Genomic DNA, 16,046 nt, shown 5'->3' on the forward strand with positions numbered 1-16,046 from the left:
AGGGGAACAGGTCAAACAGATCAGAGCCAGGGTAGGAGCTGTCCTTGATGATGTTTTTTGCCCTGCTGAGGCAGCAGGGGGTGTAAATGTCCATCAGGGAGGGGAGAGGGCAGCCGATGATCTTCTGTGCTGCCTTTACTACTCTATGAAGCCTCTCCCTGCTGCCATGGTGCAGCTGTCGTAACATAACATACAGTACATCAACAGGCTCTCGATGGATGAGCGGTAGAAGGTCAGTAGTAGATTGGAGTCCAGGTTGTGCTTTCTGAGGACCCTTAGGAAGTGTAGCAGCTGCTGAGCCTTCTTGATGACTGCTGTGATGTTGTCTGACCAGGAGATGTCAGCGGAGATAAGGACGCCGAGAAACTGGAAGGTATGGACCCTCTCCACACATTCACCGTTGATGTAAAGGGGGGCTAAGTCGGTGCTGTGCCTCCTGAAGTCAACAATGATCTCCTTCGTTTTTCTGGTGTTCATAGCCAGATTGTTCCTTGAACACCAGGCTGCCAACTTCAGGACCTCCTCTCTGTAAGGTGCCTCGTCTCCCTTTGAGATGAGTCTGACCACTGTGGTGTCGTCAGGAAACTTGACGAAGAGGTTGTTGTTGTGTGCCGGACTGCAGTTGTGGGTGTAGAGAAAATACATGAGGGGGCTTAGCACACAGCCTTGTGGGGTACCGGTTTTCAGTGTGCGAATGGAGGAGAGGTGGGGGCCGAGTCTCACAGTCCGGAGCCGGTTGGTAAGAAAGTCTTTTATCCAGACACATGTGAGAGGGTGAGGCCAAGAGTTACCAGTTTGGTGATGAGAATGTCAGGAATGATTGTATTGAAAGCTGAGCTGTAATCCACAATCCGGAGCTCCGCTGCTGCTCCATATGGCTCAGCACAGAATTGAGGGCCACGGCAATGGCGTCTTCTGTGGATCTGTTTGTGCAATATGCGAATTGGTAGGGTCAAAGTCTTGGGGGAGATAGTCTTTGATGTGCTGGAGAACCAGTCTCCTGAAGCACTTCATGATTACCGGAGTGAGGGCCACGGGGCGATAATCATTTAAGCTGGTAATGGGAGACTTCTTCGGCACTGGTATAATTGTGGCTGATTTTAGGCAGGACAGAATGACTGCCTGGGCTAGGGAGAGGTTGAAGATTTTGGTGAAGATAAGGGTGAGCTGGTGGGCACATGCTCTGAGCACCCTACCAGGTACTCCATCTGGACCGGCAGCCTTCTTGGGGTTCACTGCCAGGAGCACCTGTCTGACATCGTGCCCCTTTACAGTGAGTGAAGTGGTACAGGAACCCAGTGAGGGTGGGAGCAGGGCTGGTCAACATGTGGAGATGTTGTGCAAACCTTACTGCTTTTTTCCTTGTTTCTAGTAGGTAAGTTAATTCTTTTTTTGTAAATTTTTGATCTTGGGTGAAACTTGCTGTATTTTCATTTCTAGAAATAAATACTGATTTTTTGTTTTTTGTTTGCTTCACCACCACTCTATCCTTTTTCATCCATCCATCCATCCATCCATTATCCAACCTGCTATATCCTAACTACAGGGTCACGGGGGTCTGCTGGAGTCAATCCCAGCCAACACAGGGCACAAGGCAGGAAACAAACCCCAGGCAGGGCGCCAGCCCACCGCAGAACATATCCTTTTTCAGATATTCCTTATTCCAATGCAGGTTCATGGCCACCCACCCTCTAGCATTGAGCAAAAAGGTGGAGACACCCTTGGAACACACTGAATATCTTTATCTAAACAATCTTTAGTGTTTGATAAGAGGCAAAAACATCTTCATCATTAAAATCTTTTTAAAAAGGCAAACCGTAATTTAGGGAATCTTGTATCTTTTTATCTAAAATCTAGTTTTGTATTGCGATCTGTAAGACTTAGGTAAACAGATCAAAAACATTTTTTTGTAAACACACCACAGAAAAAGAATGCAAATGTTCGGTAAAATGAATGAGCAAGAAGAAAAAGTCAGATAAGAAATGCAGTGTGATACAATTTTAGATGCCAGAAATAAGAATAGAAGTTGCAAAAGTTACTCTAAGAATAAAGTGAAAGCTGGTCAACATCAGAATCCAGTGCCCTTTGAAACCCTACAGAATCTGAGCTTCACCCATGTAGACAGTGGTTGTATTCAGTCACTTCAGTTTTAGTCTGACCTTTATTTTGGATCTGATGTAGAGGTCTCTCTCTATTTAAAAAGGCACAAATGACAATAAGAGCAGATTGTGTATTTAAGGTAAATATTTATTCACATAAATCTTTTTAAGCTTTTGTGTTACCTCTAACCGGCTACAGAGAGATGTCCTCTGGTCGTTGGAAGGTCCTCTTAGGTCTGTTTGATGCTAGGCAATTCTTTATGACAGACAAATTTTAAAGTGACAGTGCCATCATAACCAATTCCATATCGTAATGCACCAATATATTGTAAAGTTTGAATATTTTAGCTTTAAAACTGTAAACATATAATGTAGTAATTAAAATGATGATGACTGCTAATAGCATTCCTAGAATAAACAAACCAATTTCTATTAGTAACATCCACCATGTTTGCTTCTTGTCTTACACCTAGTAGTGCTGGGATAATCATTAGCTCCCTGTGACCATAAACTGGGAAGATTAAATGTACCCCTCAGTCAGGGCCAACTTACCAGCATCATAGGCCCCAGGGCAAAGTAGTGCACTGGGGTTCCTGTTTTGAAATCAAAAAAGACACATACATAGGCATCACAAACATTGTGGGCCCCTATGCTCCTGGGGCCTCCAGCCAGTGCCAATATGTTAGGATGTCCCTGCCCTAAGCACATGCAGGCTTAAATACATACCAATAAATTGTGTTCAGTTCTTGTCACTTTTACTGCTTGCTATGCACATGCTTAACCTCTTTCTCACTAACTGTCACCAGATGGCCAGAACATATGTGTGTACGATGCTACTGGCCCTAGAAGGCAACGTTTTTGTAAAAAACACAATACCTATATGATTGTGGAACTGCTCTTCATTTGTAATGCAGTAATGCATTTTAAGGAATAATAAAATTAGTACTGTATTAGGTTGCTCATTACCTTAAAAAAACAATCTGACTATGTAACGCTTGTACCTTTAATGCGTACCCCCAACACTGAAGAACAGGAGGCGGAACTTTTCTGACCTTAGAACACAGGGTGTATACCGAGCTAGTATGGATACTGGGCATTTCATTAACACCATTGTTTTTACATGATTATTTTGTTTTGTTGACTAGTTTCTAATTAAAACTATTTGCACTTTGTTATATTTGAATTATTCCCTAATCCCAGTATAATCGAGAACTAATGTTTAGAACATAATGGAATTTATTTGCTTCATTTAAGGATTGTAAAAGTTACAGATTATATTTAGTACAATTACAGATTAAATTTAATATATACACCAAATTTTGTAAATTGCCACTAGCCTGCACAGGTGGCGTCTAGGTGTCTGGAATGAATGTTAAAGTTAGGTCTCTTCACCGTCTCATCCTACTTTTAATTTTTTTTCATTTTTGAAAAGAATATCATGTATCTTAGTAAGCAACAACATTCTGCTGTCATGTAAAATATGAATACACTCGTGCTAGTTTTCCTATGCTCTAAAACATTTTTTAAAAAAGGTGTGGTTTTCTTTTCCTGCACATGTTGTCATTTATTTTATGACAGCACGTACTGTATATGATTTTTATCTTATTTGGTTACAAAATGTTGTTTTCATGTTTACTTCATGTTACTTTTCACAACTTTGTTTATTCCATTGAAGTTGTTAAAAATATCACCATATAATGAACGTATTGACAATCAGTCGTTTTTCATTCGACTTTTGCAGGCAACTTCATGGGGGCAGTTAACAAGGTAGTACTTTATACTCATTTGTAAATTTTCCAGTTAGGGAAGAAGGGGCAAAAAAGTATTAATTATGTTCCATACATTAATCTTAAAGTTGCTTGTTAACTCTCCAGTAGTCATCGATTTCTGGAAACTTTCCCCAGATCTGTTAGTATTGAACAATACACACCTGATACATAAGGACAAGGCAGGTGAAAAGGAAACATGTTATTTGTACAGTACATGCCTTTGTTGGATGGTGAATCAGCTTTTACTGTTATATTAACGATGCAATGAATAAGGGCACTATAGATCTGTCATTGAAGAGATTTTAATATAGATTAAAACATATAAGGGAAGGATGATATTGGGAAAATTAAAAAGTAAAAAATAAACACCATGAAAACACAAACAGTAATATACTGTATCTATTGAGCTTCCTATATTGCTTAGTTTTTCTGACCCACAGCCACAAATAGTTGTATCTCCCACCTCCCTGAATATTTGCTAATTACTGTAATGTGTTCTCCCCGCTAACCTTAGGTATGCCAGCAGTCCTGAGTATCCATCCATTCATTTTCTAACCCGCTGAATCCGAATACAGGGTCACGGAGGTCAGCTGGAGCCAATCCCAGCCAACACAGGGCACAAGGCAGGAACCAATCCTGGGCAGGGTGACACACACAAACACACCCACACACCAAGCACACACTAGGGCCAATACCAAAGCCTAATTAAACTATGCACTATAAAAAACATACTCTTAAAAATAAACTTGCCAGAGTGGTTCTTCAACATGATGCCATAGGGGAACCATTGTTTGTTCCCAACAAAACATCCACATGAAGGTTCCAGAAAGAACCTTTATGTATTTAGGTCTGCAACAGGCTCCACACAGTAAATAACTATGAATAGATTGTAATAGTTTTGTGAAATACCAATAAGTGATGATTTTGAAAGGACTTTTGCTGTGTAAAATAACATAGGCTAAGTAAAGGTTTTCTTAATCTGATAGTTTCCTGCTTGGTGTCCTCAAATTTAATTTTGTTCCTACATATTTGGAAGCACAAAGAACCATTCCCAGAATAAAATGGTGTTTTTTCAAGCAACAGTTCTGCGAGAACCATTAAATGACATTAAAGAACCATTATTTTTAAGAGCGTGGAATAGGTCCACAAACAGTGTAAAGGAATTTATTGCCACTTTATTGGACTTTGTAACTTATATTGCATTGCACATTAACTCACATTGCCATTCTCATGCTCTGTATGGTCTGTACCCTATCCCATGAGGTAAGTACTTGTAGGCACCCTCTTAATAAACACAGGACCTACAGTAGCATCTCTTGGTGGTAATCAGTTTTCTCTATTGTGCTGTATGTTGTTCTTACAGATCTCGCTCTGTTCTTATTGTTAGGGTATCGAAAGGCCCTGCCCCTGTCCTGTAGAATCCATTTTTACCTTCAGTCCTGTTTCTGATCAGACATCCCAGTTTAAGGATGACAATCAGATAAAACGTAAATAGAATTCAGATTTAATAGAATGATTGATTATGGTCTTCCTTCCTTATATTTTTCTGATCCGTTCCTATCACTTATACACAGTTAATTGCTATTATCTGCACTCTTTTATCTTTTCAAGAAGTTGTGTTCTCCATATCATAGGTAAAGAATTCAGAATGTTAAAACATCATTTTACAGCTGATAAATTATTCTTTCTTTCATTTTATTTAATTATTTTTTTGCTTTGTTTTAACAGCTCTGGGCACCTCCTGCTAATATAAGAAGTTTATTCTAAGTCCAGTTTCAACTTTATATCACATTCTGTTTTTTATATTCAAGAGTAGATAACTTTGCTTTTAGGCAGACACCAAACAATGAATGGAAGAAGGCAGCACAAGAAGCAATGAAGGATTGCACATTTTGAAGATTGATATCGTGCAGTCCTTGACAGTTATGGTAGTAATTCTTATTTTGTTATAAGCAAGCATACCGTTCAGTGATATGTTGTTGAATTACTTTGTTGTTTTCTGTCGTTTAAGTAGCCATTATGATGGCTAGAGGCAGTAAATTGTTACAGAATATTTCAGGATTCACAAAATATGCAAACTTGCAGAGTTATCTTTTGATTATTATCAGTATATCTCATAGGTGACAGAGGCATTGTAGCAAAATGCATACTCTCAGACAGTAAGGTGATGCTTTTTTTATTATTAGCTTTTGTATCTTGTGCATGTCCAGGGTGCTGATCTGGAAATTGCAAATAAATAAAACAAAATACAATAGGACAACTATTGCAGTCAAAGGGATACCTCTACATGGAGGCCATTTACTGTAGCTCAAGTACCCAGACATCCTTTTTCTCTGCCTTCAGTTCTTCCTCATTACAGTTTTTTTTTCAGTGTACAGATTCTAAACCTCTTTCATCTTCAATGCAGTGCTAAAAAGAACCTTGGTATACCATTTACACTGAAATCTCTGTGCTAGTTTGTTATGGATACTTCTTGAGTGATAAACAGGTATACTAAAGAGTGGAACTTTTTTTGTGAATGACTGCCTCCTCAGAGCATACAAAGAGTAATATGATTATTAAAAGCCTCCGATTCCGTTCTCTCTAAATTAGTATTATGCACTGTGAGTAGAAAAAGCACTCTCAAGTGGACCCCAAACTCTCAATGGCACTACTATAAACGAGGTATTGAAAAACATTGATTTATTAAGTAACACATAAATAAATAAATACATACATACATACACAAAGGGATTAGTAGCACAGAAGGAGTAAGTACAGTATAAACAATAAAAACTAAAAAAGACAAAGCCTCTTTGGGCTCATTTATTTCAAATTAGGACCCTAATTTCCCATGTGGTGACTGGTATACTTACCCACACTGTTAGGCATTAGCACAGCATTACCCATCTTACCTCTCATATTGTCCTCTCCATGTATCTGCCGGGTGACCCCTTCTCTATTTCACACCTGACTCATTGAGTCTGTGGTGAGCAGGACTTTTAAATCTCAGCCCTGAAATATTTCTAATTTAACCCAAAAAGGTACTTCTAGAACTGAACTGTGAAACACTAATGTGTTTCTACCACAGTTTTCCCTGGTGGCCCCAGCTTTCTTTGTAAACCCTCTTGGCCCTTTGCTCATTAAAGAATCAGGCAACGCTGTGGAGGCAGGCAGCTGCATTTTGGCATTGGGGTGAAAATTATCTTATTGGGCATCCTCCACTGTCCTTCCATTAACCTGGCATCCATGCCAGGGAGCATTAATTGACTACAGTTCTCCTATCCAGGATTCTTAGTAAATCATCATAATATGTTTCCTGACCTTGACAGCCTTTATAGTATTAATGACAAGGCTGCCCCAGGCTATTCATATTTTCAGCTATTACATTTGTCAGTCTTCTTCAACCTTTGGTTTTTAATCTGTCAGCATGCTAAGATTTTTTTCATAACTGATGTCTTGTTTTCTAAAAGTTGGGCATTGTGAAAACAGCACGCTTTAGATTACCTGGTGGTGGAAACAAAAGAGTAGATGTTACTGGTAAAGCACTACACAGCAAAAACTGCAGCTACAAAAAAACTTTAAAAGGGAGTTGTTTTATTTTTATTTAGCAACAATATCTGCCAGTGGGGTGAGCAAAATTTACTTGACAAGATTTCTTAAAGTAAGCTAAAAATAGTAAAGACACATTTTTTGATTAGTCAATAATACCATAAGGAAAATGATATTTTATGTCTTGATATAAATACTTTTCACTTGCTTAGATTTAATTTTTGTAATACACTAACCACTAGATATTAAGGACAGAGTCTGTGGTTTAAACCATTTTCATACCCTGTCCACACTACAACATTTTCATTTAAAAATGAAGACATTTGTCTCGTTTTTCACTTTTTGTCTACACCACACAAGCATTTACAAACAACAAAAACTATTGCTTTTGAAGATGTTGTGATGGCGTGACCATGTGGATAGGAGAAATTTAAGATTTTTGAAAATGCTGACTCCATCGCACCCTGGTTGGTTTGTGCTTATTACAGGTGTCCTCCCTCATTGGAACCTGCCAATTACAATGTCTCATTCCCTGATTGGTCACCCTTTATGCACATAGAGGAGTTGCTTTTCATGGCACTTGTGTTGCTTACCTGTAATTGACTTTTGTACAGTTTAAATGCTGCATACATGTGCAAAAGGAAAATCATTTACCAGCCCCTACAGTTTTGCGATAAATCCTGTCGTTGGCGGGATTTGTTTTTAAACTACTGCAGAAAGTGTCCCTCCTTTTTGAATAGACTAACTTTAAGTAATAAACATTGATTGGAGGCTGTCAACTAAGTTATTGGCAATCTGACTTTCAAGGGGCTCTAAAATTTGCACTACACAGTCCCTTCAAGCAATGTTCTGGTCTGTATCATATGCTATAGATGCCATCATTGGTATCCCGACATGAAAGAAGTGTGGCCCTTACACAGAAGGGACGCCATAATGGAAGATATATTGAAAAGACAGGGAAAGATACTTGAGGCCTTTTAGTCCCCCAGTTTGCCAGGTGGCAGCATCCCTTGGGTAGAGCTCCCATTTGTACACCCACAGAGAACTTTGGGAATTGTAGTCTGGATGGACAGCCCTGTCAAGGTACATGGGTGCTGCCAGAGGGAGCTGTAGGGAGGAGACTCAAATATTTTATGGATATACCACCTGACCCTGAAGTGCTTCCATGGTGTAATCGAGTGGCACTAGAAGGGCTCTGGGGTCTAGCATAAAAGAAGCTGCTCGACTTCATCCAGGCAATTTGGAGTTGGAAGTTGGAGAACAAGGTTTTGCCTGGAGTAGAGTATTCTAGAAGTTGTAATTGTGAGTACCTGTTTTGATGAAAAGACCTGAAAAAGGTATTTGCACATATAGAAATTCACTTTAATTGATCCCTGCCTGTGTTGTACACTTGTCTCTGGAGCCTGGGCTTTTGAAGTGCCCCATGTTGGTCACAATGCTTTTTTGGGTATTTTAGTGTGGACAACAATTACTTTTGTAAGCAACATGAAAAGTCTAGTGTGGATGGAGACTGTTTGTTTAAAAAATTTGTATGACACCTCCACTCCCTTTTTTTTCATGTATTTCTTCATTTTGTGGATTTTATCACCTTTCAATTACTGAGTATTGTTCCTTTGTGTTTTTATTTATTTTTTTCCAAGTGAAAATTATTTAATTATTTAATACAAATACGCAGAGTGTGTTTTACTGGATTGCATTAACTTGGCTCTCTGTGGTTATAGTACCTGAAGAGCATTTCATACGTTACTATATGTAATTATGTCAATAGCCTCACTTTAAATAAACTTTTGTCACTATCTATGGGGTAAGCTACTGCATCTGCAGCACTAACTGTGAAGAAGGAGGAACTTATGGGAAAACAACTCCTTCTCCTACCAAGCATGGTTTACTAGGAAGAAGCCAGCCTTCAGCATTTAACATTTAGTCAATTTTGTGTTTGGCTACCTGCAATTTACTTCAGATCTCACTGCCTTAACTATAGTTTTTCACTATCATTACCTGAATTAATTTAGCATATATTGTTATTTACATTGTCTTTCATCAGACCTTGTTGTACCAAACCGTTGAGTAAGTAGCACAAAGTTTAACAGGGTTATGAAGGGAATATTCTGTGTCCTACACTCAGTAGTCTACTACATCTCTTTTGTGGGATGTACTTAAGTGATACAGTAAATTATAAATCTGACAATACAGTGTCTAAAATGTGTGAGCGATGACATTGATTTTAACCTGTATTTTTATCTGATAAGGATGTTTTTATATTGTCACCCAGTAGACCATGTGATTTCTAAGATGACAAAAAAGCCTGTACTTTATCTACTCACTTCAGATGTGCACTTCCAATAATGCATTCATTTGCTTGTTAATTATATTTTATTCAATTTAAAGAGGAACACACTTACACATCTGGGTAATGTCAGGATTTAGGGCTTGGCACATCTCAGAAATTCCTTGTCTTATGGAACATGTGCAGTTTTGAAAGACTGAAGAAAACCATGGTGATAAGCCAGACAACCAGTGAATGCAAGGACTAGTAATGGGTCATCTAGTCAAAGTATAGCATCAGTATTAAATCCCCAGAAGAGAACACACATGACAAAAGCTGAGATATCCTAGCTTACAAAGCCTGGAGATGGCTATGTATAGGTTAGTTTGTGTTTTATTACAGCTTTTAAGAAATTAGATTTTATGAAAACTTTTTAGAGGTGTATTTGTTCATATGTTCATTGCCCAGCTTAGAATGTTTTAACCTTAAACTATAAAGTTACTGGTTTAACCTCTGCCTCTGACAAAATGTGTGAACTTGTCAAAATCACATTACCGGTGTGTTTTATTGTACTATAAAATCAAATGACCTTTTATCTCCCATTAAAATATATGTCCCCTTCTTTCAAATGCACCAAATCTTGTCTTGTTGACCCACATTATTACTGCTACTCCTTTGTGCCTATTCTTATTCTTACTAAACTTTAGGGATATACAGTTCACAGTTGCAATGCACCAGCACTCAGGACTGTGGTCTACCAGCTTCTTCTGTCAGTAGCTCTTTCAGACTTGACCCAGGTGTGACTGTCACTATAGTAGTGTTTTCTTTCTCTCTCCCTCTCTTTCACCCTTGATTGACCCAGATGCTGCCAGTCCCCAGACAATAAAAATAAAGAAAAACACGCAAGCATAAAAAATGTTATTCAAATGGCTAGTGCCATAAACAAAACCAAATAGATTGTAGCATTTCATACCATACAACCTGATAGTTCTAAACTTTCTGTTTCTCAGGCAGGCTTTAATCATACAATTTCACAAAATTTAATTTCAACTTCCTTCTGATATCTGGTTAAATGTGTTTCTTTCACTGAAAACCAGTCTCAAATTATTTGACCTGGCGCTCATAAAAATAAATCCTTGCCCTGCTATCCCCCTATTACTTTCTTTCTGGACCTTGTCTGCACAGTTCTGAAATGTACCCGAAGCGCCACACCACAAACATGTCGGCCCAGTTTCATACCCAGAAGGTGGTCATAATAAAGTGCTGTTGTGAAACCAGTTAGAAGCAGATGTCACACTTGCGGATGGGGGGTAGCACTGGAGGTTTATATTGAAGCAGGTTGTGAAACCATAAATCCTATCAAAGAAAATGGCAGGTCTTATCAGTAAAACATGCATTTCTAAAAACTTGGGAACTACAATGTTTTTACACATATGTGTACTGCCAGCAGGTTGTTTCTTTCCTTTAAAGACACTGCATAGACAATTACCACAAAATACTACACATTACAAGTATATAACAACCAAGTGAAAGAACAGTAAAAGAATAGTAACAAAGCAGGTTTCAGAAAGCATATGCACTTTGTGTAGTCCTTAACTCATTTCATTTATCTCCATTCCTGAGCATTATTTTTGTTCCTGTTATATCATACTTGAGAATAAAAGATTACACCAATGTTAAGTATTTACACAGAAAATAGCACAACATTATCAAACCATCTTAATTGAATTCACTGTTGTGGAGAGCCAAAAAATATAATGGCAACTTCATGAGCATAGTAAAAATCAGTCATGGATGGGTGACAGTCCATTCCAGGTTCCTGTCACTCACACTTAAGCAAGGCCAATTAACCTGACACACGTTTTTGGGAACTGGGAGGAAAATCTGTAGAACATCTATTATTTAAAACCTGATTGGTTATCATGGCTTTAGGGACAGCATTTTGCATCAAATTTCCAAATAGTTTTTAGGAGCTGTGAGGAAAATCTGTAGAACATCTATTATGTAAAATCTGGTTGGTTATCATTGCTTTAGGGGCAGCATTTTGTATCAAATGCCATCTACTAGTAATTCCCGTGAGGAGATTTGACGCAACAATACAGCAATCCATCACTACATGCAGTCAATTCTAGCTGCAGTATATTGTTCACATAAAGCTGTCACTATTATTGGAAAAAGCTAAATTGATTCCAGGTGAAATGCTGTAAATATATAATAAGGAATGTTTTTGTTTCTGTCTATGTTTTTCCATAGTTGACAAGATTCAGGTTCAATGGGAAGAAGTTCTTGGTCGGCTTCAGTCTCGGCGACAACAATTACAGGACATGCTGCATGACTCCAGTCAGTGGCTTGATGCAAAGCAAGAAGCTGAACAGGTCCTGGAGAGAGCCAAAGCCAGGTTGGAGTCTTGGAGGGAAATCTCTTATACGGTGGATGCTTTGAAGAGGCAAAATGCAGATTTAAAGGTAAAGCTGTTTTTCTTGAACTGTGTGGTGGTTGTTTGAATTTTTCAATGAGAATGTCTTAAATGTTACTTTATGGTAAAAGAGGTCTAGCAAAAATGGTTTGTGTCCATTAGGGGGTGCTTGGACAAACCAGCACTCAAAAACAATATAACATTATTAGTTCATGAAGGTTTATTTTCAGTTCCCAGTTAATGCTGTTGAGTTTAATTCATTCAAGTATGTGGTAATGTGACGATTTATTATTAGTTTTAGGTTTGCTATAGTGGTTTCTCTGTAGTATTAAAAGGTGTAAACTTTCTAGTCTATGTTTGGTTTAATTTATGTGTATTTTTGCTTTAAAGAACAAAAAGGTGTTATCCCTGCTTCTCCGTCCTTTTCAATACTTTTCTTGGGTTCAATCTCTCTTCATGGAGTATTGTCCCCAGTGATCCCCTTTCAGAATCCTCCTGAGAAATGGGCAGGCTCTTAGGCATCTCAGATTCTTATATTTCTTCTCAGTGGTTTTCCACAAGCTCCCAGCATGTTTCATGTCAGGAAACAGAATAAATTGCAAAAAATGTTTACAAATTATTGAAGATATCAGATCTAAGTCAATAACATAAATTTCAGAAAAAAAAATAAGTTTTGCAAAGTGCTTTTCACATTCAATAACTGAGAACAGAATGCAAGAAGGAAAATATTTATCAGCATATAAAATAACACACAAATCAAAGTACATATTTACTGCACATAACAAAGGCTTCGTTTATATAACAAGACAAATGTATTAGCATAACTCTACAATTCTTTACAAGTAACTTTTGTGGCACTACTGTTGTTGCAATAAAGATATCTGATGAACATAACAGAGCTGATGGCACAGTCACTCAATGCCCTCACTGCAAGAGACTACAATATACTGTGGATGTTTAAAGTCTTAATCCTATGATCAGACTGGAGTGGCACTGACAGGTAAAGTAGTTCAGAGAAGCAGCTTAAAATGAGGCACAGTAGAATGAACTAAAGAAAATACAGTTGTAGTCAATACACTGCCAGCATTAGCTATAATGATTAATCAATAATACTTTAGATATCCATTACAGGCAGCAATTAAAAGGCTTTATGTTATAAACCACACCCCTTTTTAAAATATAAAACATTGAAAACAAACAGTACCATATTCTAAGAGTCTTATCATTTTAACTGATAATTTGCATTGTTAAAAAAAAATGGCCAACCCATGACTTGTTGCATGCTTACAGTATCCGTACAGCAGATGCTGTGAATTTATTGAAATATTTTCAATGACACTTAATTTTATTTTTTATATTTTGGTCTTCTTTAAAAGCAAAACTACCATTTAAATTTCATAGAGGCCTAATGCATAATCAAAGTCCCTTTGTAGTTGAGTTTTGTTGCTGTGACTACTGTATGTCACAATTTTGAACTTTAACACCTTAAAGCTAAAGCATTGAATTGAACTCATAAAATGTATTCCTTTCAAAGTCCTTAAATGCAAATGTCAAATTTTGTATATTTCAAAGAAGTGATTGTGCTGCTATTAGCATCAGGATTAAAAACATTTAACTTCAAAGATGGAATTCACATTCTCAAGTTAAAATGTCCAGATAAAAAAAAACCATGAACACACATGTTTTCCGTTGAAATACTAGTCAACTTTTTCATGAAAACAATACTTTTTCCCAGGGCTTGAAGTGAGCTGGTACCCACCAGTACACAATATCGTTACTTTTCACGAGGGAAATATCAGGAATGGCTCTTACATCAACTGTCAGTGTATCACAACAATAGAACAATGTAAGTATCACTGTACTGGCAGCTGTTCTTAGTATACCAGTGAGCAAGAGGAACCTCTTGAGCATTCTTAATGGGGGACCCATACTTTCATCGTATCTCATCAATCTTAACATGAGTACCAGTATCAAGAGAGACAAGGAAAAGATTTTGGGCTCCACCCCATATATTCAAAATTCTGGGAAGAACAAACAAGGCAGTAAATTAATAGCAGAGAATTCAGCAAAGTACTCACTTTAGACAGTGTCCAAAACAGGACTGAGCAGTAAAGGAAAATGGCTGACTTTATAGCAGGTGAGGAGGAACGGGGTGTGTCCAAAAGGTTGGAACCGGAAGTGAGGTCAGTGGTAGGGTGGGGTCTGGAACCAGATGTGAGGTTAGGCCTGTTTCTGTTTAGAGGATCTGGATGGAAGAAAGAAAAGGCATTAATGCAAGCTGTTAAGCCCTGATCCAGCATACCATGTTCTGCGAAGCCTATTAACTGCTTCCCATGTGCTGGTGTGTGACAATATAAAATCAGCCAATTTTTAGGAGAAGTGTTACCACAGTGTTTAGTGTTGCTGCCTCAAAGCTTCATGAGACCCAAGTCTAGCACCATATCCAGGGATGACTCCTGCTTTAAATTCAATGGAATGGCTCCGGCTACCTAGACTGTTACACTAAATGTTTTCAGCATTTGGATAGATATTTTCTGTAAAGAATGCCGACTGTCCTACCAAAACGCAATTTCTAAAAACATAATATTTTGTTTCAACATTCAGCTGTCATTAAAATCAAGACATCAAGGCCTAGCTGCACAGCTACATTGAGCAGTCAATTTTCAAGTAACTACAAATTCAAAATATATTGGATGTCTTTATTGGTGAGGTGCTGAGATTTCTGTTCCTTTGATGAAACTGACTAAATTAACTAAGATGAATGTAGCTTGTTTTCCCAAGAGATCATTAGTAAGACGAAAAGATAATACAGTAATCACATAAAGGGATTTGATGGAGTCTGCCATATAAGGTACTAGATAAAATGAAAGATGAGTAGGAAAAATCACTGTAAACAAGTCTGGACTGCAGTATCAGCATCTTTCTGTCTACTTTGATACACTTAGGACAGTAGCTATTTTGCAAAGAAGAAGGGTAATCCTATATTTTCATTTCTTATTTTTACTGCTTAGTAAATATAGTGTTCAGAGACAATACAATTTTACACATTGTAAAATGAATGCATATTTAAACCTCCATATAAGCTAACTGTCAACCCCATGTCATCTGCTTCCTAAAATATGAATACATTTCTCAATTAAACAGAAAAAAAAACGTTTACAAACTCTGCTTAGTAATGAGATAACAATCTTGTTTTTCCCATTGCGTTTGCATCGGTTCATTATTTATAGAAAACCCTTTCAACTTTAGATCAAGGAATAGCTTAAGCATATACATTTAATTTGTTCCTGTTATTTATTTACTTTTATGTGGTACTGTTAAGAAGAGAACAAATGCAAATGGGAACTCCAATGTACCAGATACATATGATAAATAAACTCAGACTTGAATTGTTGACATCCATCACCAGTTTTCAAACTTTCTCAATACATCTTTGTAATACTACACGTAATACATTGATTACATCTTGCCTGAAGAAGGGGCCTGAATTGCCTTGAAAACTTGCATATTGTAATCTTTTTAGTTAGCCAATAAAAGATGTCATTTTGCTTGACTTTTCACTACATTCATAATGGCTAACAAACTTTCTCAGTCTAATTTAAGGACACAAGAACCAGAGCATATCTTGGCAACCGAAGAATATATGCATACAAAAGTATTTAGGCCATCATTGAAATGCTGTCATCTTAGCCTTAGCCACTGCACCACCAAGCTGTCCCTTGGATGGCAATCTCTTCAGGAAATTCAACTGCACAAAATGGGCCATTACCCTGTGCTTCTGAGATGCACTTTCACATTTTCATGATACTATTATTTAGAAAATTGGAAATAATTGGTCATAATATGCCTATTGACGAAGGGAAATATATTCGGAACATGGATAATTCACTTGATAACACTTTCTGAAAGTTAGATTTAAAATAATATTTTGAAGATAAATTCCAAACTTAGGTAATTCCAAATGA

At 37.5% G+C, this 16,046-nt stretch overlaps 1 protein-coding gene across 12 annotated transcripts in view; it reads left to right on the forward strand.

Annotated features, from left to right (window-relative positions):
• dmd (dystrophin) overlaps positions 1 to 16,046 on the forward strand; it is a 2,654,580-nt gene that overhangs the window by 1,979,329 nt on the left and 659,205 nt on the right. For all 12 annotated transcript variants that reach the window (XM_039745194.1, XM_039745193.1, XM_039745197.1 and 9 more), the window contains one exon: positions 11,919 to 12,130. In XM_039745194.1, the coding sequence (XP_039601128.1) occupies positions 11,919 to 12,130 (212 nt within the window). The remainder of the gene's footprint in view (positions 1 to 11,918; positions 12,131 to 16,046) is intronic.

The sequence above is a fragment of the Polypterus senegalus genome, chromosome 2 (assembly GCF_016835505.1).
Source record: "Polypterus senegalus isolate Bchr_013 chromosome 2, ASM1683550v1, whole genome shotgun sequence".
Lineage (NCBI taxonomy): Eukaryota > Metazoa > Chordata > Cladistia > Polypteriformes > Polypteridae > Polypterus > Polypterus senegalus.